Raw genomic sequence first — 22,961 nt, forward strand, 5'->3', positions numbered from 1 at the left:
TAGGAGAGGCCAAAGAGCCAGGAGAAAATAGTCAGAGGGAAGAGGAGAGCGAGGCAAATATGATCCCTTCGAATCAAGAGAGAAGAGTAGTCCAGAGACAAAGGTGCACAGCTGAGAGTCAAGGAAAGGGGGATAATTGCAAGAGTCAGGTTCCTGCAAAGGGAAAACAGATGGAGATTCAGAGACACATGCAGGAGATGCCATCTGATAGGAGCAGGGTCACTTCATTTTAAGAAGATTCCTGAGATGGCAGGACAATGAAGATATTCCTGTCTTGTGACTTCTATTTTCTCCATGAATTTTGAAACCCAATAATTTAGGACAATGGTTCTCAATTCTGGTTGCTTGGTGGAATTTCCTGGAAAGATTTGTATGTGTATGTAAAGATTTACATGTATTTGTATGTCTGTAAAGATTTGGGTTCTTTTAAAATCCTCTTTTTTTTTAAATACTGCCCTCTTCTTTCGTTATGACTTTGAAGCAATACTGTTGATAACCTGCTCCATTTTCCTTTGACCCATGTCTGAGCTCCTCTGCAGCTGTGATTGACCATTTCCATCATGCTGATAGCTTCCGTCTCTGAGCACCTCACAAACATGATGCTTTTGTTGTCTTAGGATCTGCTTTCACCTCTCTAAATTTCCTCTTCACCAAGAACTAGTGTTAAATCTCAGCATAGATGGAGTGGAAAGTATAGTGCTTACTACAGGAGAAAATTACTTATTCATGAGAAAAGCTATAGGTTTTCTCTATGTCAGCAAGAACCAACAATTTTGTGAGGTAACTTGAAGCTTAGGCACAGTGGTGATGTATGGTAAATGAGATGGAGACGTCAGAACTGCCTTGGCAGGTTATTAGGGAAAGAGTCAGAAGGCTCAGAGCCCTGGACTTTTTTTAGAATGTATTTGTTTTTTAAGGCCGGGCGCGGTGGCTCAAGCCTGTAATCCCAGCACTTTGGGAGGCCGAGACGGGCGGATCACGAGGTCAGGAGATCGAGACCATCCTGGCTAACACGGTGAAACCCCGTCTCTACTAAAAATACAAAAAAACTAGCCGGGCGAGGTGGCGGGCGCCTGTAGTCCCAGCTACTCCGGAGGCTGAGGCAGGAGAATGGCGTGAACCCGGGAGGCGGAGCTTGCAGTGAGCTGAGATCCGGCCACTGCACTCCAGCCTGGGCCACAGAGCGAGACTCCGTCTCAAAAAAAAAAAAAAAAAAAAAAGAATGTATTTGTTTTTTAAAACCAAAGAACCTGTCAGCTCACTGTGTCCCCTGGGAGGGCCAGAAGACAATCTTTCCGCTAAAGCAATAAGATTGCAGTAGTGATTGAGCACCAACTTGGCTGAGAGTCTTAATGGCGACTGTCCTGTGCAGGCTAGGAATGATAGCAGGAGACGCTCTAGTATCAATAGGTACCATAGAATCCTAGAATAGCAAAGGGATTTGGCAGCGTGGAATCATCAGAAGCAAAATGGATGTAATTACAATCAGAGGTCCTTGATATTCAGGATATCTGTGGTGTTCCATAGACTATGATATTTTTAGAGGCAAGATAGGTAGAAAGCTAATGAAAGTGTTGATTGAATTATGTAAGAGCAATAACAGTGAACTTGAACAGAAGGCACATGTCAACTGCCAAAATGCAATAGTATGATCTCTGGACGGGTTTCCAGATGTGAGCCAGTTTGGAAACCCAGAGCCCATCAATTAAAAGGAATCTGGATCCCCCTGAGGAAGACCCCCTGCAACACCACAAATATATATGGTATTTACCCATACTTTTCCCACAGGAACCTATGACCATTTTTTCAGAGGAACACTGGAGAAATTGGGAATTCCTAGCTCTTTCAAGGGCTGTCAGATACAGGGTGAACTACATCAATACCAGGAATCTAAGGTGCACCATAAACCCCTTTTAGAATGGGGCATGCAGTGGCTGGGTGATAGGATACGTTTTCTAATCTGTTTCACACTGGCTGTCATGGGTCCGTAAACTTATGGTCAGTCCCCAGTTGCCGTGTGCATAATTGTGATAGCAGCTAATAAAACCATTACATTGGTCCTCTGACCAATCAAGTATGAACCATTATGGTAGGAAAGGCCTAGTGGAAGTCCCTGAAACTGTATCCCTCTCCCTTACTCCTTGGCAAAGATAATAAATCAGAGGCCATACCTCATCCCAGTGGAATTGCAGAGATTAATGCCAACTTGAAAGACTAATGGTGACTAAGGAGTTCAGTTAACCAGTATGATCCCTTCGAAGCCAGGTGGACCATGGCAAATAATAGTAGACTACTGTAAACTGAATCAAATGATATCCCTAATCAGAGAAGCTATAACAGATAATGTTTTTTGGTTGAATCGATTAACACAGCCGCTAGCACTTCATATGTGATTTTGATCTAGCAAATATGTTCAGTTCAATCTGTGAGGAAAGAAGATCAAAAGCAATTGTATTCACCTGGGCAGATTGAGTTCCGATTAACTCAAGGCTGTGGATATTTTTCTGTTAACATTCTCAGGGCTGGTTAACTCTCCTGCTCTCCATCATCATATAGTTCTAAAAGACTCTGTTTTTTTCTCAAAATAAAGCACTGATCCATTGTATTGATGACATAGTGTTAATTGGATCTAGAGAGCAGGTAATGGCAAGTATTCTGGATGCCCTAGTAAAATACATGCATGCCAAAGGGTGAGAGAAATTACAAATGTTCAGGCACCTGGAACAATGATTATATTTTTAGGAGTTTGGTGATCTGAGGCATACCTGGGAATCCCCTTCGATGTAAAGGAAAATTTTTTGTATCTCTCATCTTCCATGAAGAGAAACAGTATTTTGTGCAGATAGCCTATGTCACATTTGGAAATAGTGTTCTTACTCATTTGTCGGGTGACTCAAAAGGCTGCCATTTTTGTGTAGGGGCAAGAGAAGGGAGTGCTCAGCAGCAAGTCTAGGCTACGGCACAAGCAGCCCTGCCACTCAGGCCATAATGACATGGCAGATCCAAAGGTGCTGGGTGATAGATAATGATGCTGTATGGAATCTCTGGCAGATCCTAAAGAGAGAATCACGGTGCCTGCCTCAAGGGTTTTCTAGGACAGCTTTGCATTCTTCAGCCAAACCATTTGAAAAGCAGCTGTGAGCAAAATGTTGAGTCCTCGCAGAAACAGGCACTTGACTATGGACTATCAAATGATTATATGACCAGAACTGCCCTTCAGGAACTGGCTATTGTAAGGTTGGGTGCTCACAGCAACAATCCACTGAACAACAGAAATGGTATACATGGGAGCACATCTAAGCAAGTCCAAAAGTCACAAGATACATGAACAGATGGCCCAGAGCTCCTTGCCTTTTGTGTTTCTCAGCTCACACCTGTGTCCTCTGGGTTATTCTCTATGACTAGCTGATAATGTTGGAGGAAAATACTCAAAACTGGTTAAGCTTGGTATGTTGGTAGAACTGAAAATGTATTGCTACTACACTGTGGTCCCACTCAGGGAGGAACCTTAAAGGACAGAAATGAGCAGAATCCTGGTAGGCAGAGCTTCAGTACATGCATTCATCTCCTTTGAATGGAGAAAACAGTCTGAGGTCAGAGTAAATGTAGGGCCTTGAGCAACAGTGAATGGTATAGTTGATTGGGTGAAAGGTCTCTAAGGTAGAATATTTGAAGTTCAGTAATAAAGAGACCTGAGGAAGAGGCCTGTGAGGGACCTAAAGGAGTGGGCACAAAGTGTGTGTATCTTTGTGGCACATGTGTGTGTCCACCAGAGAGTATCCACTACAAGTGAAGCACTGACCAACCAGGTAGACAATGTGGTAGATTGTATTTTTCAAAGATGGCCGCCAATATCCCCCATCTCACATACTCTTCTTGCAGTCTGACCTTGACCATTCTCCCATTGAGTGGTGGGATCTGTGTTCCCTTTCCTTGAACCTGGGCAGAACTTCATCATGTCAACCAAGAGAACATGGTAGAAATGATGTTGTGTGACTTCTGAAGCTAGATCCCAAAAATTCTGTGCATTTCCACCTTGCTCCCTTGGGATGCTCACTTGGAACCCAGGCATCACTCTGTGAGAAAGCTCAAAGTAGCCCACACAGAGAAACCCTGTGGAAAGAACACGTGTAGGTATTCTGGCCCACGGCTCAGCTAAGGTCCCTGCTGATGGGCAGCATCCACAGCCAGACCTATAAATAAAGATTCCTCCAGGTGATTCCAGTCATCAGCTGTTGATTGATCCCAAGCTGTGGTCCAAGACTTCATGAAGCAGAGGCTAGCCATTCCCACTATGACCTCTCTGAATGCCTGACATTAACAGAATTCCTGTGAGAAAAAATTTGGCTGAAACCTGCTTGTTGAACTGCTGTTTCTATCATGGCCACGAGAGGGAGACCTTGTTTCTTAGGGACCTGCAAGCTGCCAAAACCATATTCCTTTGTTGGTCCCTGCCTAGATTGGCAGTGGATTTTCCTTCCTTCTCCTGACCGGGCCTGCTGAGGTCAGATGGCTGAATTAAAGTTTCCTTTTTCTAATCTTATATCTTGAGTATGTATGGGCTCCGTAAAGATCTCATTTAGGTGAAGAAAAACCTGATGATTAACTTTGCTTGTGTAATGAGAGAATTGGCATGCAGATTGCATATTTGGGTCTGAGGAAAAAGAAATCCAGTCATCTGGGTTTGTACTTCGAAGTTAATGGGTGAAGGCAGAGCATCTGCATCCAGCAGCCAGGTCTTAAGGTCTCTACGAGGTAACATCCACTGAAGTAGAGGAGGCACAGAAAGTGGGAGTTTCCATAATGGTCTGCAGAAGCTTTCCCGGGAGAGCTGGGACTTGTGGTTTTGGGACCACCAAAATGCTGCTGCTTAGGCCCCTGGTGCATTTGGTGAGAAGTGCAGTGAACTTGGAGGTAAGGGAGGCTGCTAGAAGTCATTTCCAATTGCCTCCTATGGTTTATTCCTATTGACAAATAGTTCATCTTTAGTTTAACTCTTTGACATCATTTTTTGAAATTGTAAATGATACATAATATAAAATGTATTATCTTAACCATTTTTAAGTATATTAAGTACAGTTTAGTTCAGTGGCATTAAGTACATTCACATTGTTGTGCAACCATCCCCACCATTCATCCTCAGAACTCTTTTTATCTTGCAAAACTGAAACTCTGTGCCCATTATACAAAAACTCCCCTCACTCCAGCCACTGGCAACCACCATTCTACTTGTTACCTCTATTAATTTGACTAATCTGGGTACTGCATATAAGTACAGTCATACAATATTTGTTCTTTTGTGACTGGCATGATGTCCTCAAGATTCGTCCATGTTATAGCATGTGTCAAAATTTTCTTCCTTTTTAAGGCTGTATAATAGCCCATTGCATTATAGGACACATTTTGTTTATTCATTCATCTATTAGTGGCCACTTGGGTTAATTCCACCTTTTAGATATTGTGAATAATGTTGCTATGAACATGAATATACACACGTATGTCTGAGTTCATGCTTTCCATTTTTCTGGGTATATACCCAGAAGTGGAAATGCTTGATCATATAGTAACTTGATTTTTAATTTTTTTGAGAAACCACCATACTGTTTCATAGTGGTCCAGTTTTACATTCCCCCGCAGCAGTGCACAAGGGTTCCAGTTTCTCCATATCCTTGCCAACACTTGTTATTATCTGGTTTTTGTTTGTTTTGATACTAGTCTTCCTAATAAGTGTGAGGTAGTTCCCTTTCCTTTTCAAAGCCTGCTGCCTTTATATATTCTAAGGGATGGGAATGTCACCGTAACATCTGCCATAGTCTTTTTGTAACTGACTATTTCTGTTGTTTCTGGTAAGCATAATAATCAAGAAACAACTGAGAGCCCTGTCATTTCCTGAACCCTCACTGGCAGTTGTTTGCTTCTTAGATAGCTAAGAACGTTTGTCTCCTTCCTTGAGGAGGCAATCTGGCGTAATACCTGAGAGTGTGGACTATGAAGCTGGATATATCCATTAAAATCCTGGCATTGTCATTTATTAGATCTTGGACAAGTTACTATATCACTGTTTTGTTTTCTTTTCTTTTCTCTCTCTCTCTGTCTCTTTCTTTCTTTTTTTTCTTTTTTCCAAGGTCTCACTCTGTCACCTAGTCTTGAGTGCAGGCACAATCATAGCTCACTAAAGGCTTGAACTCCCAGGCTCAAGGGATCCTTGCTCTCCAGCCTCCCAAGTAGCTGGTACCACAGGTGCGCACCACCACACTGGCTAATTTTTAAATATTTTTTTGTAGAGACAGGATCTCACTGTGTTACCCACACTGGTCTCAAACTCCAAGGCTCAAGTGATCCTCATACCTCAGCCTCCCAAAGTGCTGGGATTACCAGTGTGAGCCACCATGCCCAGTGCCTCCATTTCTTTAGCTGTAAAATGGAGCTAATAATAGAGTTATTATGAGGAGTAACTAAGTCAATACATAAAAACATTTAAAGCAGTTTGTGGCACATGGTTGGCAGTCACTAAATGGTAGCAATTGTTACCCCTCTGGAAGATCCCTGAGGCCTTCCCAGAAGCTGATGCCCTAATGCTTCTGTACAGCCTGCAGAACTATGAATCAATTAAATCTCTTTTCTTTGTAGATTACCCAGTCTCAGGTATTTCTTGATAGCAGTGCAAGAACAGACTAATTCAGAAAATTGGTACTGAAGAGTAGGGCATTGCTATAAAGATACCTGAAAATGTGGAGTCAGCTTTGGAACTGGGTAGCAGGCAGAGGTTTGAACAATTTGGTGGGCTCAGAAGAAGACAGGAAGATGAGGGAAAATTTGGAACTTCCCGGAGACTTGTTAAACTGTTATGACCAAAATGCTGTTAATGATATGGACAATGAGGTCCAGGGTAACGAGATCTCAGATGAAAGTGAGAAACTTATTAGAAGGAAACTGGAGCAAATGTTATTTTTGTTATGTGTTAGCAAAGAACCTGGTGGTATTTTACCCCTGCCCCAGGGATCTGTGGAACTTTAAACTTGAGAGTGATGATTTAGGGTATCGGTAGAAGAAATTTCTAAGCAGCACAGTGTTGAAGATGTGGCCTGGCTGCTTCTAACAACCTATGCTAATAATGTGTCAGCAAAGCAAGGACATAAAACTAGAACTTACATTTAAAGGGGAAGCAGAACATAAACATTTGGAAAATTTGCAACCCAGTCATGTGGTAGAAAAGAAAAGCCCATTTTTAGGGGAGCAATTCAGGCTGGCTGAAGAAATTTGTATAACTAAAAGGAAGGCACATGCTGATAGTCATGACAATGGCGAAAATGCCTCCAAGGCATTTCAGAGATCTTTGTGGCAGCCCCTCCCATCACAGGCCTGGAGGCCTAGGAGGACAGAATAGTTTTGTGGGCCACACTCAGAGCCCCACTACCCTTTGCAGGCTTGGGACACTGCTCCCTGCATCCCAGCCATTCCAGCTCCAACCCTGGCTCAAAGTGGTCCAGGTACAGCTTGGGCCACTGCTTCAGAAGGTGCAAACCATAAGCCTTGGTGGTTTCCATATGCTGTTAAGCCTGTGGGTATGCAGAGTGCAAGAGTTGAGGCTTGGGATCCCCCACCTGGATTTCAGAGGATGTGTGGAAAAACCTGGATGTTCAGACAGAAGCCTGCTGAAGGGGCAGAGTCCTCATGGAGAACCCCTACTATGGCAGTGCAGAAGGGAAATGCAGGACTGTAGCTCCCACACAGAGTCTCCACTGGAGCATTGCCTACTGGAGCTGTGAGAAGAGGGCCACTGTCCTCCAGAGTCTAGAATGGTAGATATGCTAACAGCTTGCACTTGTTGCCTGAACAAGCCACAAGCACTCAACATCAGCCTTTGAGAGCAGTTCTGGGAGCTGAATCCTGCAAAGCTATAGGGGTGGAATTGCCCAAGATCTTGGGAGCCCACCCCTTGCATCAGTGTGCCCTGGATGTGAGACATGGAGTCAAAGGAGATTGTTTTGGAGCTTTAAGATTTCGGGACTGCCCTACTGAGTTTCAGACTTGCATGGGGCCTCTAGCCCATTTATTTTGACCAATTTCTCCCTTTTGGAATGGGAGTATTTACCCAATGCCTATACCTCCATTGTATCTTGGAAGTAACTAACTTGTTTTTTTTATTTTATAGGCTCATAGGTGGAAGGGGCTAGCTTTGTCTCAGATGAGACTTTGGGCTTTAGACTTTTGAGTGAACGCTGGAATGAGTTAAGACTTTGAGGGGCTGTTGGGAAGGCGTGATTGGATTTTGCAATGTGAGAAGGACATGAGATTTGGGAGGGGCCAAGGGTGGAATGATAGGATTTGGATCTCTGTCCCCACCCAAATCTTATGTCAAAATGTAGCCCCAGTGTGGGAGGTGGGGTGTGGGAGGTGATTGGATCATGGAGGCCGTTTTTCGTAAATGTTTTAGCACTGTCCCCATGCAGTGGTTCTCATGATAGTGTATGAGTGAGTTCTCATGAGATCTGGTTGTTTTAAAGTGTGTTGCACCTCCCCACTTTCTCTCTTCCTCCTGCTCCAGCCATGAGAAGATGCCTGCTCTGACTTTTGCCTTCCACCATGAGTAAAAGCTTCCTGAGGCCTCCTCAGAAGCAAATACTGCCATGCTTCCTATACAGCCTGTGGAACTGTGAGCCAATTAAACTTTTCTTTATAAATTACCCAGTCTCTAGCCAGAGGTAATGGTATGTGCCTGTAGTCCCAGCTACTTGGGAGGCTGAGGCAGGAGGATTGCTTGAGCCCAGGAGTTCGAGGCTGCAGCGAGTTATAATTGCACTACTGTACTTCAGCCAGGGCAACAGAGCGAGACCTGTCTCAAAAATAAATAAATACATACATACATACATATATACATAATAAATTACCCAGTCACAGGTATTTCTTTGTAGCAGTGAGAGAATGAACTAATACACCCTCCATACCACACCCTAGTACTTCACCTCCCTTTCCAACTATTGTAGAAGATACTCAGTGTTATCGTTTACTATCTTATAAACGCAAAAACTGGAGTTTAAAGAGGTTAAGTAATTGGTTCAAGGTATCATAGCTGGTGAACAGAGGCGCTGAGGTTTGTTCTCTTTTGGTTTGACCCTAGAACCCTCTCCTAACTTTTTTTTTTTTATTTTGAGTCTTGTTTGGCAGAATAAATAGCAAGGACAGCATCATCTTTGCTGAGGAAAGATGACTATTATTAGTAGTACGCAAGTGGAGAGTCATCAGTGTTACATCAGCTTTTCCCCTGTGTCTCTCATCCCACGAATGAAGAGCAGATGTGAAAATTGCTGCCAGCCACTCACTTGTCAGATGAGAACTGACTTGGCTGTGCTTATTACAAAATTAATTTTTAGGTTGTGATGGTTTTAATAAGGCATGTGAAATGTAGATGTCCTCAAGATTTATAACCTTTAATTTAGAAGTGTCTTTGATTCTAATACAAATCTATTTTTACTTACAGTAAGATAGCAAAGAAAAAAGTTTCTGGAAAGGTTCTGGATGTGTCTAAGGAAAATTTGATTAGATGGTCCAGTGTTTCAGTAACACACACAAGAAGCTTCTGAATAACTTGTAAAAGTGAGATGATATGTCCCACTTTGATTTAAATTCCATTACATGTATCCTTAGAAATTAGCAAAAAAAATTTTTTTCTAATAATAAGACACATTATTAGATGATTTTGACTCATAAAGAATAAGTTGTTTGAGAATAAAATTTGTCTAGACACAAGTATTGGTTCTATAAAATGAAAGAAAATATCCAAAATTCTGTGCAACTCTCTGTTAAAAGATAATCCTAAGGCTACTTCAGAGATATTTTTGTTATTCAGGATATGGAATGAGCATGAACATTTGCATTTTCATTGTCACAAGAACCATTAAGGAGAGAAACTCCCAAAATATAATAAGACATCATTGGTTTCAACTCTATGTTGGCTCTGTATGTTTGGAATGCCTTGTAATTCCATATGTTTATCTTTGCTGTATCTTTGATGAAATGATATGTTAAACTAACTTCTTGCAGTACATGAAGGAGGAAATTCTAAAGCAATTTATTTTGTTCTGCAAATGGTGTTACTAATTACAGATTAGTCTTTTTTCTCCCTCTTATTACAAGAGGCCATGAGACCTCTCCCCAGGCTCACAGTTCTACCTTTCATCTTCCTGCCAAAAACACATCTTTGGAGCGCAGGCATCTTCCACTGTTACCGACTGAATTGTGTCCCCCAGAATGCGTATGTTGAAGTCCTAATCTGCAGGACCTCAGGACCTCAGAATGTGACATATATGGAAATAGCACCTTTAAGTAATTAAGTTAAGAGGAGGTCACAAAGGTAAACCCTAATCCAGTATGACTGATGTCTTTATAAAAAGCAGAAATTAGGACACAGATAGGGGGAAGATTATGTGAAGACATAGGTAAATGATGGCCATCTATGAGCCAAAGAGAGAGGCCTCAGAAGAAACCAACCCTGCTGACACCTTGATCTTGAACTTCTAGCCTCAGGACTGTGATAAAGTATGTTATTTAAGCCTACCCAGTGTGTGGCACTTCATTAATGGTGACCCTAGCAAACTAAAAAACCCACCATCAGGTCAGATTCAACAAGTCTTTAAACAAACTGGGTGTCTTCCCCTGTATCCTGCCTGGCATGGGTTCTACTAATGGCCTACCCATTTCTGTTGATGGCACCATCCGTGTTTTCCAAGTTTGTTAATGGGAGGAAACTGCCATTTGGGGCCAAATTTCCTTCTTTTGGGGCCAAGCTTCCTTCTGTCTTATAAGGCCATCTAGTATTGTCCCCAAGTTCGAATCAGTCTTTCAGCTAGCTCTTCAGTTTTTTCATTCTTCATCATCCCAGTTCTGAGGCTCTGAAACAGCTTCATTGTCATGCAGCCCTTAAACCCTGACACCTGAACCTACCTTCTTCTACCTCCTCACTTGCAAGGTCTATTTAGGGTCCTTCACCATCACCCAATATTTCATTTCTGCATAAAAGATGGTCTGGTCGGCCGGGCATGGTGGCTCACGCCTGTAATCCCAGCACTTTGGGAGGCCGAGACGGGCGGATCACGAGGTCAGGAGATCGAGACCATCCTGGCTAACCTAACCTGGTGAAACCCCGTCTCTACTAAAAAATACAAAAAACTAGCCAGGCGAGGTGGTGGGCGCCCATAGTCCCAGCTACTCGGGAGGCTGAGGCAGGAGAATGGCGTAAACCCGGGAGGCGGAGCTTGCAGTGAGCTGAGATCCGGCCACTGCACTCCAGCCTGGGCGACAGAGCGAGACTCCATCTCAAAAAAAAAAAAAAGATGGTCTGGTCTCATAATTGGTTTTAATACGTGTAACCTGCCTTCTTCAGTGTCAGCTTCATAGCGTCGTCAAAATAATTTTTCCAAAATACCTATTTTTATACCATTTTCCCACTTAAGGAACTACTGTGTCTTATTGCATATTAAAAATAGAAATGTCTCTTCCCTGTATGTGAAGCGCTGTGTCACTTGACTGACCTTCCTTTATTTATTAAATTAATTTCCTTTACTAGTACTTGGGTAGATGCTCTGATCTAGTCAGACCATTTTCCTAAGCTCAACTTCCTTTCCGCCTGCCACTCAAGACACATACACATACACACTTAGTTTTCTCCTTTCGATTAGAGGAGGAGAAGCTGTTTCTCTTGGGATACTTTCACGATCCCTCCCTCCAAATTCTACATATCTTTAAAAATCACCTCTCCAACAATCTGAAATTTTTATCCCACAGTTAGCTTCTACATAATCTTGAATACCTGAGCTAGAAGAGAGTTTCCTGCCATTTGGTCTAAACTCACATCCAGTTTAGGACTCCCTGCCCCCACCCCTCACCCCACAGCATTCTTCAGGGATTCATTCTTTCCTCATCCTGGTATTAGACCACTACTCGATGATAGGCTGTGGATGAAAAAATGAAAGAACTAGCCTGCTCACAGAAGCTTACACTATAATAGGGAAGACGACAAGTGGTTCAGTTACAAAGCAGAAAAAGTGAAGGGACAGAGGCATGGGTGAGGCAGATTGGTGATGTAGGGGAGAAAATGACCCTGAAGGGTGAGGAGTTTACCCAGCAGACAGGTCAGAGAAGGTATTCCCAGGAAGACAGCAGCATGGAACTGTCTTTCTCTTTCTGAATTTCTCTAGCACGTATGAATCCAGTCAACAACACAACACCCTGCTCTGTGCAGGCTCTGCTCTTGGAATCAATTTTCTGTTTAACAAACATCTTGATATCCTCCAAGCAAGATATATATATATTTTTTTTTTTTTTAACACAGTCTTGCTCTGGTGCCAGGCTGGAGTGCAGTGGATTGATCTCGGCTCACTGCAACCTCCGCCTCCTGGGTTCAAGCGATTCTCCTGCCTCAGCCTCCTGAGTAACTGGGACTACAGGCGTGTGCCACCACCCCCAGCTAATTTTTGTATTTTTAGTAGAGACAGGGTTTCACCAGGTTGGCCAGGATGATCTCTTGACCTTGTGATCCGCCCACCTCAGCCTCCTAAAGTGATGGGATTACAGGTGTGAGCCACCACACCTGGCCCAGAAGATAATTTTTTAAGGAGAAGAGTTACGTCTTCTGTCCTTTTGTATGCCTCACATTGCTTAGTAGTATTAGGCACCAAGTAGGGGCTACTTTATTTGTGTTCTGTTTTAATATAAAGGGGTACTATACACCCATTGTAAGATATATATTTTGATTTCCTTTATTTAGTAACAGTGATGATAGATTTGCCCTGCTGTTCAGCATTACGAATTCTAACCATTTATTCTTCCCTGCCTCCATTTCCTCTTCCCTGCCTCCATTTCCTCTATCTGTTCTTCTATTCACTTTTGTGACAACACTCTATGCCAATAAGATGACTGTAAGGAAAGTGTATTTGGCTGTGAAATAAAACCAAACTAACTGGGCTGTATGGGAATGGAAGTTGTAGCCTGATGGTTTAAACAAGTAAGTTAACCAGCCATAGACTGGTGGTACATACTTGCTTATTGAATGATTTGAATAATCCCTTTGTAATATTTTAGACGTGGTAAGTTATGATCATTCTGGGATTGGTAAGTCATCACAACATAATTCTTCTCAGGGTCTTACTAAGACCCTTAGGCTCTTCAAACAGGTCTGCTTCTTCCCTTTACCTCCACTCACCACTATCTCCCCTCAAAATATTTGGCTTTCTTTTTGTGGCAGAGTGAAATAGAATGGAGTATTTGAAGATTGGTCTCTTGCGGGAAAAGAGAACTCCATGGCCATTTTTTCTTTTGTAATGGAAGTGGCAGATGCAGCAGCTAATTATTCCCTAATATGGATTCCCTCTTCTCCCATACTACTAAAAATAGAACCCCTGATTTTTAGCTGGGCATATGGTTACATAGACTATTCAATTTCCCACACTTCCTTACAGCCTCTTGTGGTCATGTGACTAAATTTGGAGCCAAGGGATGTGGGAGAGAGTGATCCAAGCAGCTACTAGGTTGAGTTCTTTAAAGCAAAAAGCATGTCCTGTCCTTCCTGCTTTGTTCATCCTCCCTGGGGATAGAATGTGACTGATGGTTAGTATCCTGGACCATGGAGATGAGGGCAACAGCCTTGAGGTAGAAGAGCAATAAGATGGAAGGAGCCTGGGGCCCTGATTGGAACTACCATGTGAGTCCTAGACTGCTTATCCTAGGAGCTCTTATGTCAAAGAGGAATAAATTGTTCCGTGTAAGCTATGCTTATTTTAGGTCTCTATTTCAGCAGCTAATTCATAAGAGTAGGAATTTAAAAATGCTTGTGAGGTTCAGCGTCAACTGAATGATATGAACAAGATGAGAAACACACTTTTAAAGATATTTAATGATGGTTTTGAAATCAGTACAAAAATTTAAATACAGAAATGATTTGCTATTGACAAGTCTCAAATCTGTCATGGAAACTCAAACAAGTTACCAGTCTGTTCACCGTTCATTGTATTCTGTAAAATATTTGATACCAGTCACCCACTACAGACATTCTTCTCCCCTGTGGGATGTCATACTGCATTAAAACTCTGTATTTACATAACAATAATATGAGTTTGGTCCATTTCACATGGAAGAATTCTGGTTAATTTTGAACTAAATAGGGATTATAGCACAATCCCTAGACTTTAGAACATGTGGTTGTTTCATCTGCTTTTATACTAATATGTTAACATGTTGTGCAGCACTCAAAAGGGAAATATAGGCACATAGATAATTATTTAAAACTCTTTTTTAAATTAAATGGAGTATCATTTAGGTCTGAGATTAGCACCATTGTAGAATGCACAGTATTTGGCGTAGATGTTGCTCCTCTTCTGTCTAAAAGTTAGAAACCTATGTCTGATAATACACATACACACACATGCACACACATACACACACACACACACATATATATAGGCAATTGAGTAACAACCAATAAATAAGTTGGAAGATATTTTGAAAAGTGAAATTTGGTTTTAACTAAAAAGATAATTTCTCTCTTGCTTGGTGGGAATTAAAAGCCCATACATGTACAGATAAATACAATTTTACAAACCACCTCATCTGACTTGCTTTAAAACCATTTCAATGTGGCTGTTTAGCAGAAGGAGCCCAGTGGATCCATGTTTCCCCCATAGTCATCAGCCCAAAACCAGTATCCTCAAGAACAACCCAAAGGATATTTGGCCACATAAATGCTGTCTGCTTTGAAAACAAAGGTTGTGGAGGTCATCTTTTTGTTGGGAAAAGATTGTTGTATAATTAGTAGTGACTAAGAACCCCTGTGGTAATGGACTAATTTCTCTTCTTAAAAATTGAGAAGAAATGGTGCTTGTATACTGTGTAGGGAAATGAGATATTGGCCAAGAGAAGGATTTTTGTGATGGTAATAATGATTCAGATTTGACAAAGACACATTTCTATGTGTTTTCATACCGTATTTATTTGTATATTTTTCCATCTATATCTATCCCCTTAACTCACGGTTTTATTTTTGACAAAAAGATACAAGATTCCACCACCATAACCCCACATTATTGCTTCAGGTGACTAATAGAGTCAGCAGCAGGCTAATAGCAAGCTCAAAATGGGTTTTCGGTGTTTTGAGATCAGATTAGGATGCCCAAAGCAGTTAGTATGTGCCCAAGCAAAAACCTGGAAAAATATTTATTTCTCCTTTTTAGACTTATATTGGCCTTTGATTTGTGCCAAGTACAGGATGACATTAAAAACACGGGCTCTTGTTGCCCTTTGACATTCTACATTGCCCTTCTACAGTCTGCTTCTAAAGAAACAGTTCTTTTCCTATAATTTTACTTCCTATACCCGGAAGCAGCACATCCGTTTTTAAATTCAAAATTTCAGAATTTTTTTTTTCAAACATTAATTTTTCTGTGTAATTCTGAAACTCCCCCCTCACCAATAAAGTATGGCTTGGATTTTGAAAATTGACTTTGGCTGGGTGCGGTGGCTCACACCTGCAATCCCAGCACTTTGGAAGGCTGAGGCAGGTGTATCACTTGAGGCCAGGAGTTCGAGACCAGCCTGGCCAACATGGCGAAAACCCATCTTTACTAAATATGCAAAAATTAGCCAGGCATGGTGGCGCAAGACTGTAGTCCCAGTACTTGGGAGGCTGAGACAGGACAATTGCTTGAACCCAGGAGGTGGAAGTTGCAGTAAGCCAAGATCGTGCTACTGCACTCCAGCCTGGGTGACAGTGAGACTGAATCTCAAAAAAAAAAAAAAAAAAAAATTGACTTTGGAACCTCAGATTATCATTAATTTACATACATACTAAACAGAGATATGTCTTCAAAATTCACAGTTACTAAAAATTACTGATATCTCCATGATTAGAACCACACTGTGGTTGTGTGTGTGGTCAAAGGAGGAGAATTTTTAATGCTATATAAGCATAACTGATAACTGCTATTACAAATAAATATTCCACAAATTTGGAAAGTTCAATTGGAGGAAGAGTTTTTTTCTTGTAATTTCCAGGTGTTTATATTAGTTGGGCCATAGTGAAAATTACATGGAGGAAAGAAAATAGAAAAATAAGTCACAGAAAAAAAAAAATGAAATAGAAACTCTGGTGAGTTAATTACTGCTCATGTGTCCCGTCTGGTTCTCTAGCTCCTTGAGGGTTACTGTCTAATGCTCCACGAAAGTGTCTTACCCAGTGCTAGGTACAGAGAAGGCACTGAGTAAATTCATAATGGCCGATTGGTTCACCCATTCTTTTAGAGACAATAGACACGCAATTCTGATGAGGACTCCTGTTACTAAAAGACACAGCTTCTGATATGAGAGAGATATCCCTTTGACTAAAGCATTACCAGGGTCCCCAGGGCCCCCTCCCACTGGGGCGGTAACACTACAGGTCTCCCCACCATACATTCCATGTCAAGGTATCTACACAAATACAGAGGAAATTAAGCAAGTAAATACGGTATGTAATTGTTATCATTGATATTTCTTTAAGGCATATTTATAAATATTGTAAAGTAAACAATATGAGTGAGTGCCTTTCATTAGCTATGATCTTTCATACTGATATACTTTGACTGATCTGAATAAGCAGGTTATTGTGGAAGCATATAACATATAACAGCTAATATGATTCCAGTGGGTACAACCAAGTGTCAGTACTTGATACATAAATCTATCCCATCATTCTCGATTACAGGCTGCTGTGTGGAGTATTAAACATGCATCTTAGTTTTTATTTGTACACGATGGTCCAAATTTTCACTTAAATATAACTTTCCAACTATATAAATGTTTTGAAGCAATTAACGTTTTTCATTTGGATTTTTTGGTGCATCATTTTCTTTTCTTCTATAAAATCTCTTTCTTTTCTTTTCTTTTTTTTTACATGGGATACAATAAATATCCTGAAAAGGAGGAGTGGACATACTGCCCGGCATACAGTCCTGCAGCCTGTTCTGAGGGCATCTGGAGGAACACCCGGTCTCCGGGCCTGAGCAGCAGCACTGCACTCCCAGACGCCTGGTCCAGGAAGCCCTTTTTGTACTCGTCATACGTGTACATCACGGGCTCGTTGTTCTTGAATAGAGCAACCCACACGTTGCCCCCCTTGCAGTGAACGTGGTATGCAAAGTAGTAGACACCAGGGACCTCACAGGTGAAAATGCCCGTCTGCGGGTTGTAGTTCTGTCTGCCGTTATAGAGCAGTTTGTCAAACTTCACTGGGGCCCCCACCGGTGGGAAAGGTGCGGTTAGCTCGGCGGTAAATGCAGGCATCTCGTAGGCTGGCCCTCCATTCTTGCCTTTCTTAGCCCCGTAGGCATGGGGGGGTTTCACACCATCAATTCCCAGCCCCATATCTGGCAGATACTCTCCCTGGGGTGGTGGTGTAGGGGGCATCAAGGCTGGGGGTCCTGGGGGTCCTGGAGGGCCTGGGGGTCCTGGAAGGCCAGGCTGGCCTTGAGGACCAAGAGCACCAGGCTTCCCTGGGGGGCCATGAAGTCCTGCCACTCCGGGTTTCCCTACACCAGGGAACCCAGGGGGCCCTGGGAGGCCGGGCTCCCCTTTGGGGCCTGGAATCCCAGGTGGTCCAATGGGGCCACTAGGGCCCCCAATCCCTGGGATACCTGGGGGGCCCTGTAAACCCTGCTCCCCTGGGATTCCTGGCTCTCCCTTAGGTCCGAGAAGCCCTGGAACGCCAGGGAGTCCTGGCACACCTTTGAGCCCAGCTTCCCCCTTGGGCCCTATGGGACCTGGCAAACCCCTCATGCCAGGAGGCCCTACTTCACCAAGGAAACCTGGCTTCCCTGGGAAGCCTTGAAGCCCTGGCTCACCCTTGGGACCTGGTGGCCCCTGTGGCCCTACAATCCCACCTTCTCCTTTGGGTCCAGGAAAACCAATAGCACCTGGAGGGCCCATAGGACCTGGGATTCCAGGCAGGCCTGGCTCGCCTGGAGGACCCCCTATTCCTGGAGCACCTATTGGTCCTTTCTCCCCTCTTGGTCCAAGAGCCCCAGGAACACCTCCTATGCCCCTGTCACCTTTGGGTCCTGGGAAGCCTGGTTTCCCAATCCCTGGAAGGCCTGGCGGTCCTGGTAACCCTGGCAGTCCTTGCTCCCCTTTGCCACCTGGAAATCCTGGCTGGCCTGGGATCCCATCCTGGCCTGGCTTTCCAACTCCGGGTATCCCAGGAGGTCCTTGAACCCCTGGTACCCCAATAGGGCCTTGTGGCCCAGGTTCTCCTGGAGCCCCTGGCTTTCCCAGGGGGCCCTGGGGTCCCGGGAAGCCTGTCACTCCTGGTTTGCCCACTCCTGGCAGTCCAACAGGGCCAGGAGGGCCATGCATCCCTGGAGGGCCCTTTGCGCCGGGCGCGCCTGGCATCCCGAAGCCCTTGTCTCCTTTAGGACCCCGAAGGCCTTGAGGTCCTGGTAGTCCTTTGAGTCCTCGATCACCCTTTGGTCCTGGTTGCCCTGGTAACCCTGGCCCACCTGGCTTCCCAATGCCAGGAAGTCCATGAGGCCCTGGAGGTCCTTGTGGTCCTGGGATCCCCATAGGCCCAATTTCCCCTTTCTGTCCAATGTCTCCTTTTGCCCCAGGCATGCCCATGGCTCCTGGCTTCCCTGGCATTCCAGGCATACCTGGCTTTCCAACTCCTGGATATCCCTGTGGCCCTGGTTTTCCTTTAATTCCAGGTATCCCATGACCTGGCAAACCAGGGGGCCCAGGTGGTCCTCTCGGGCCAGGCTCTCCACGGGGACCTTGTTCCCCTCGTAAACTGGCTAATGGTATTTCTACTGGGAAGAGAAGAGAGAGAAGGGGTATGGGAGGAGAGAGAGAGATTGATTAGTAGATTGTCTCTCACATCAATGAAGTACTGACAACCATTATTTATTTCTGACACATTTGCCTAATACTTATCAAGAGGAAAGACTAGGAATAATGTGCTCATCTTCTAGAACTTAAAAATCAGTCTGAGTACGGTGGCTCATGCCTATAATCCTACAGCTTTGGGAGGCCCAGGCAGGTGCATCACCTGAAGTCAGGAGTTTGAGACCAGCTTGGCCAACATGGCAAAACCCCATCTCTACTAAAAATACAAAAAATTAGCTGGGTGTGGTGACATGTGCCTGTAGTCCCAGCTACTTGGGAGGCTGAGGCAGGTGAATCACTTGAACCCAGGAAGCAGAGGTTGCAGTGAGCTGAGATTGCACCACTGCACTCCAGCCTGGATGAAAGAGCAAAACTCTGTCTCCAAAAAGAAAAAAATAAATAAGAAAGAAAAATCAAGCTGACAATTTTTTAAATGTATTTGAGGTATTTTTTGATAACTGATATGTGAAGCTGCTTGTATCAGCACTGGTTAAGTAAAGAAGCTAAAAAGTAATGAAGAAACATTTTTCCAAGTATAAAACTTGGAGATACTATGGTGTGTTTATTATAGTGAATTTGGAAGATTCAAAGATGTATAAAGAAAAATCAAATTTGCCTATAAGCCCACTACTCAGAGATAACCACTTAACATGTATATATATTTTCATCTCATTTGTTCTGGGTGGGTGTGTGTGTGTGTGTGTGTGTGTGTATTTTAAACAATATTGGGGTCATTATCCAAATTATAGTTGTATTTTATTTATGGGGTACAAAGTGATACTATGAGTCATGAATACAATGTGGAGTAATTAAATCAAGCTAAATATATCTGTCACTTCAAATACTTATTTTTATCTGGTGAGAAATTTAAAATGTACTCTTTCAGTGATTTTGAAGTGTGTAATACATTATTATTAACTATACTCACTATGCTATGCAACAGATATCCAAAAAACAACTTATTTCTCCTGCCTAACTGAGGCTTTAAACCTTTCATCATCATCTCTCCATTCTCTCCCTCCTACCCCACCCCAAGGCCTCTGGTAACCGCCGTTCTCCTCTGGGTTTCTATGAGTTTGATTGTTTTAGATTCCACATTTAAGTGAGAATATACAGGATTTTTCTTTCTGTGCCTGGCAAAGTTTTTAAATATAATAATTTATGGCCAAAATGTTTTCTCTTATGCTTAAATACAGTATGATATGGAATATAAAAGGAAAGAATAGAGTTATTTTATTTTGTGTGTGGTTCAATAACATCTTACCTTTAGAATCAGTAGATTTGCTTAATTTCTTCAATGTGCTGTGGAATTTCCTAAGCCTCAAATATTAGTTCATTAATTTAACAAATACTTTCTCATATGCAAATCTGGCTTTTAAGTAGGAGAGCTGAGTAAGATATTTTAGAACGATAAACAGTATGGATGAAGTCGAGAGCTTGGTTTAGGAGCAAGAAGCTCTGCTTATCTTTCTGGTCTTGGCATAAGATCGTGACTGGGTCCCTTAAGCCATCAGCATCTCTGCTTGCCTGTCTACACACAAGAATAAGAATAAGACAGCCACACTACAAGATTAAATGTGAAAGGTGTCACCGTTTCTCAAATTGTTATCGAAATACACAGCACACGCTGTTATAATGAACATGCTGTGCCTTTCAGATAAACACAACTCTGGATCTCCCATGCTGCTGGGACTAATGGATAACATGGAGAAATGAAATGTATGGTCCCAGTATCTTCTTGGCATAATGCTTATGTCACTAGTTGCACCTTAATCCTGACCATTGTACTTTTCACTGACTTACTGTCCGGGAATAAAATACAAACAGAGAATTCATATTCTTTTAAAATATGAGTACCCATCAGAGTAAGTACAAGAAGTGCCAAAGGCCAGGCAAGCCATTCAATAAAGGAAGGAAAAGAAATGTCTGAGATAATCTTCTAAGTATAGTACGATCTCCTAAAGAGAAGAAAGTCAATAATACTTTCTTTATGTGAATATAGATATGATTATAGTACTATTCAGGCATGCTATTTCTAACCAGTGAATTGTGTAGTTACTGTATTGAGTTATTTGGGGAAGAGTAGGAGAGATGAATCAGGAATCCCTGGTGTCTAGCACAGTGCCTGGAACACATTCTGTTCTTACTGAGGATTTGTTGAATGAGCAGTTGTAGCAACTCCAGTTTCCTATGGTGCTTTAGCATTTACTCAGCACTTTGCTTAGCGTGTATGTCACTGATTCTCTCAACAACCTTATTTTACAAATGAAGAAAAATAGGCTCAGAAAGGTCAAATGACTAGGTCCCTCTCATTTCTGGCATCCAGGCCTCTAGGCCTCTAAGTTCCAAATCCAGTAGTTCTCCAGAGGTGGAGCTTCCTGCCATTGTAGGGACTAGTGGGACTGGCTCCACTTACTCAAAGGTAATTGCTCCTCTGATGCAGCAAATGCTGGGTTTCTGAGAACTCCAGACAAACCAAATGAATTTATTGTCAAGTGTCTATCACACTGAGGGGCATTTTGTAGGTGCTAAATAAATATGCCAAGAAAGCAACAGGAGAGATTTTCAGGTGTCATCCCTGGATGCAGTCTGTACTCTTAGTTTCCTTCTGTTGATCTATTGATTGACATATGTAATTAGAGTAATATTAAAAACACTTGCACTTATCTAATACTTTGTTCGCAAAATGCTTTCATGTGACTTTTCTTTTAACACAGCAGGTCCTTACAACACTGTTCTCTTAGTTCAGAAGACTGACTTGTCACCTTTCTTTGTTTTCACTGCTTTAGCTCCCAGCATCTGACCCAGAGCCTGACACAAATAGGTGCTCCCTATAGATAGTTGCTGAATGTTTGAATAAATAAATAATAAGAGGATAGACTATTTGTGATTTAACATATTTTATTTAATCTGATGCTAGTTAAAATAATAAAGCAAAACATAAATGGTAATCTTATCTGTATCTTTAAGGTTTGAACTTTTCAAGAATATGGTTTAGAACACAGTAGGCATTTTTAAAATGCCAATAACAAATTCTAAAACTAAAGTTTCTCAAATAGATCTTCCCCCTCTGATCCCATAATTTAGAGGTTGGGAAAGCTGTTGTTTTATAACAGCCTGGGAGTATGATATTACCTTTGCCTTTCTTGGGTACTGCTTCCTTGCCCATTCTTGGCGCCGGTTGAATTTCCTTCATATATTGGGGTAGGTGCGGATACTCTTTGCCATACTGCAAGTGGGGCATCTCCTTGCCCATGGCAAGGCCATCTTTGGCCAAAGGCATGTGAGGTACTTGCTGACCCAGGGGCTGGTATTGTGGAATTTGTGGTGGCATCTGAGGAGGAATTTGAGGTGGCAGTGGCTTGATCCCATAGTAGGCACCAGCCTGAATGAGCCTGATGGAGCTCAGGGAAATGGTAAGCAGCACTCCCAGCAGCTGCAGAGGGCCAGGCAGCACAGCCATCACCTGTGGGAGGAACCAATGCACCAACTTGGTGAAACTCTGCAAGGCCAGGTGACTTGAGTTTATTTAGAGCTAGAAGCGGGGAAAAAAAGGGAAACAGTCTTTAACAGCAGAACTTCATGATAGAAGGCAAATGAAAAGGAAAATGCTACCTTTCTATAGAAAACAAACAAACGAAAAATAGAGAAGAGTGGAATCTGTCAAATAAAGGCAATTGGTGGGAACACAGACTATGGGAGAGACTACTGGTTGTCCCCCATATCGATTCTGCCTTTCTTCCCCTATTTTCACATCTTCACCTGGGAGTAGAGCAGCCCAGAATGAAGACATTTCAGCCAGACAGGGCCGTTTCAGCCATTCTGGCCAATTGTGTGTAGTTGTCATGGGTGTACCTTCCAGGAAGAATCCTAAAAAGGAGTGGGCATGTCTTCCCCTTCCTCCTTCCTTCTGGCTGGATTGCTGATATGTTGCTGGAAACATATTTTTTTAGGGAATATTTTAAAACATATTTAAAAACATATTTTTTAGGTCCCTTTATTAAGGGACCACACATCTTGGACCATGAGGTGAATGCAGTGCATAGAGGATGACAAAA

The 22,961-nt window shown here is 42.6% G+C and overlaps 1 protein-coding gene across 4 annotated transcripts in view; it reads right to left on the reverse strand.

Moving 5' to 3' along the window:
* Nucleotides 1–13,874: 13,874 nt before the first annotated feature.
* The window catches only part of COL8A1 (collagen type VIII alpha 1 chain), a 161,801-nt gene continuing 152,714 nt past the window's right edge, over nucleotides 13,875–22,961 (reverse strand). For 2 of the 4 annotated variants that reach the window (XM_023211997.2, XM_023211988.2), the window contains 2 exons: nucleotides 22,039–22,369; nucleotides 13,875–18,824 (listed from right to left, as the gene is read on the reverse strand). In XM_023211997.2, the coding sequence (XP_023067765.1) occupies nucleotides 16,918–18,824; nucleotides 22,039–22,366 (2,235 nt within the window). In that variant the 5' untranslated portion in view covers nucleotides 22,367–22,369 and the 3' untranslated portion in view covers nucleotides 13,875–16,917. Of the gene's footprint in view, nucleotides 18,828–22,038; nucleotides 22,370–22,961 lie in introns of those variants that run through there. The other 2 variants (XM_023211979.1, XM_023212007.1) reach the window with 2 other exon arrangements.

This window comes from Piliocolobus tephrosceles, chromosome 2 (assembly GCF_002776525.5).
Source record: "Piliocolobus tephrosceles isolate RC106 chromosome 2, ASM277652v3, whole genome shotgun sequence".
NCBI classification, from domain to species: domain Eukaryota; kingdom Metazoa; phylum Chordata; class Mammalia; order Primates; family Cercopithecidae; genus Piliocolobus; species Piliocolobus tephrosceles.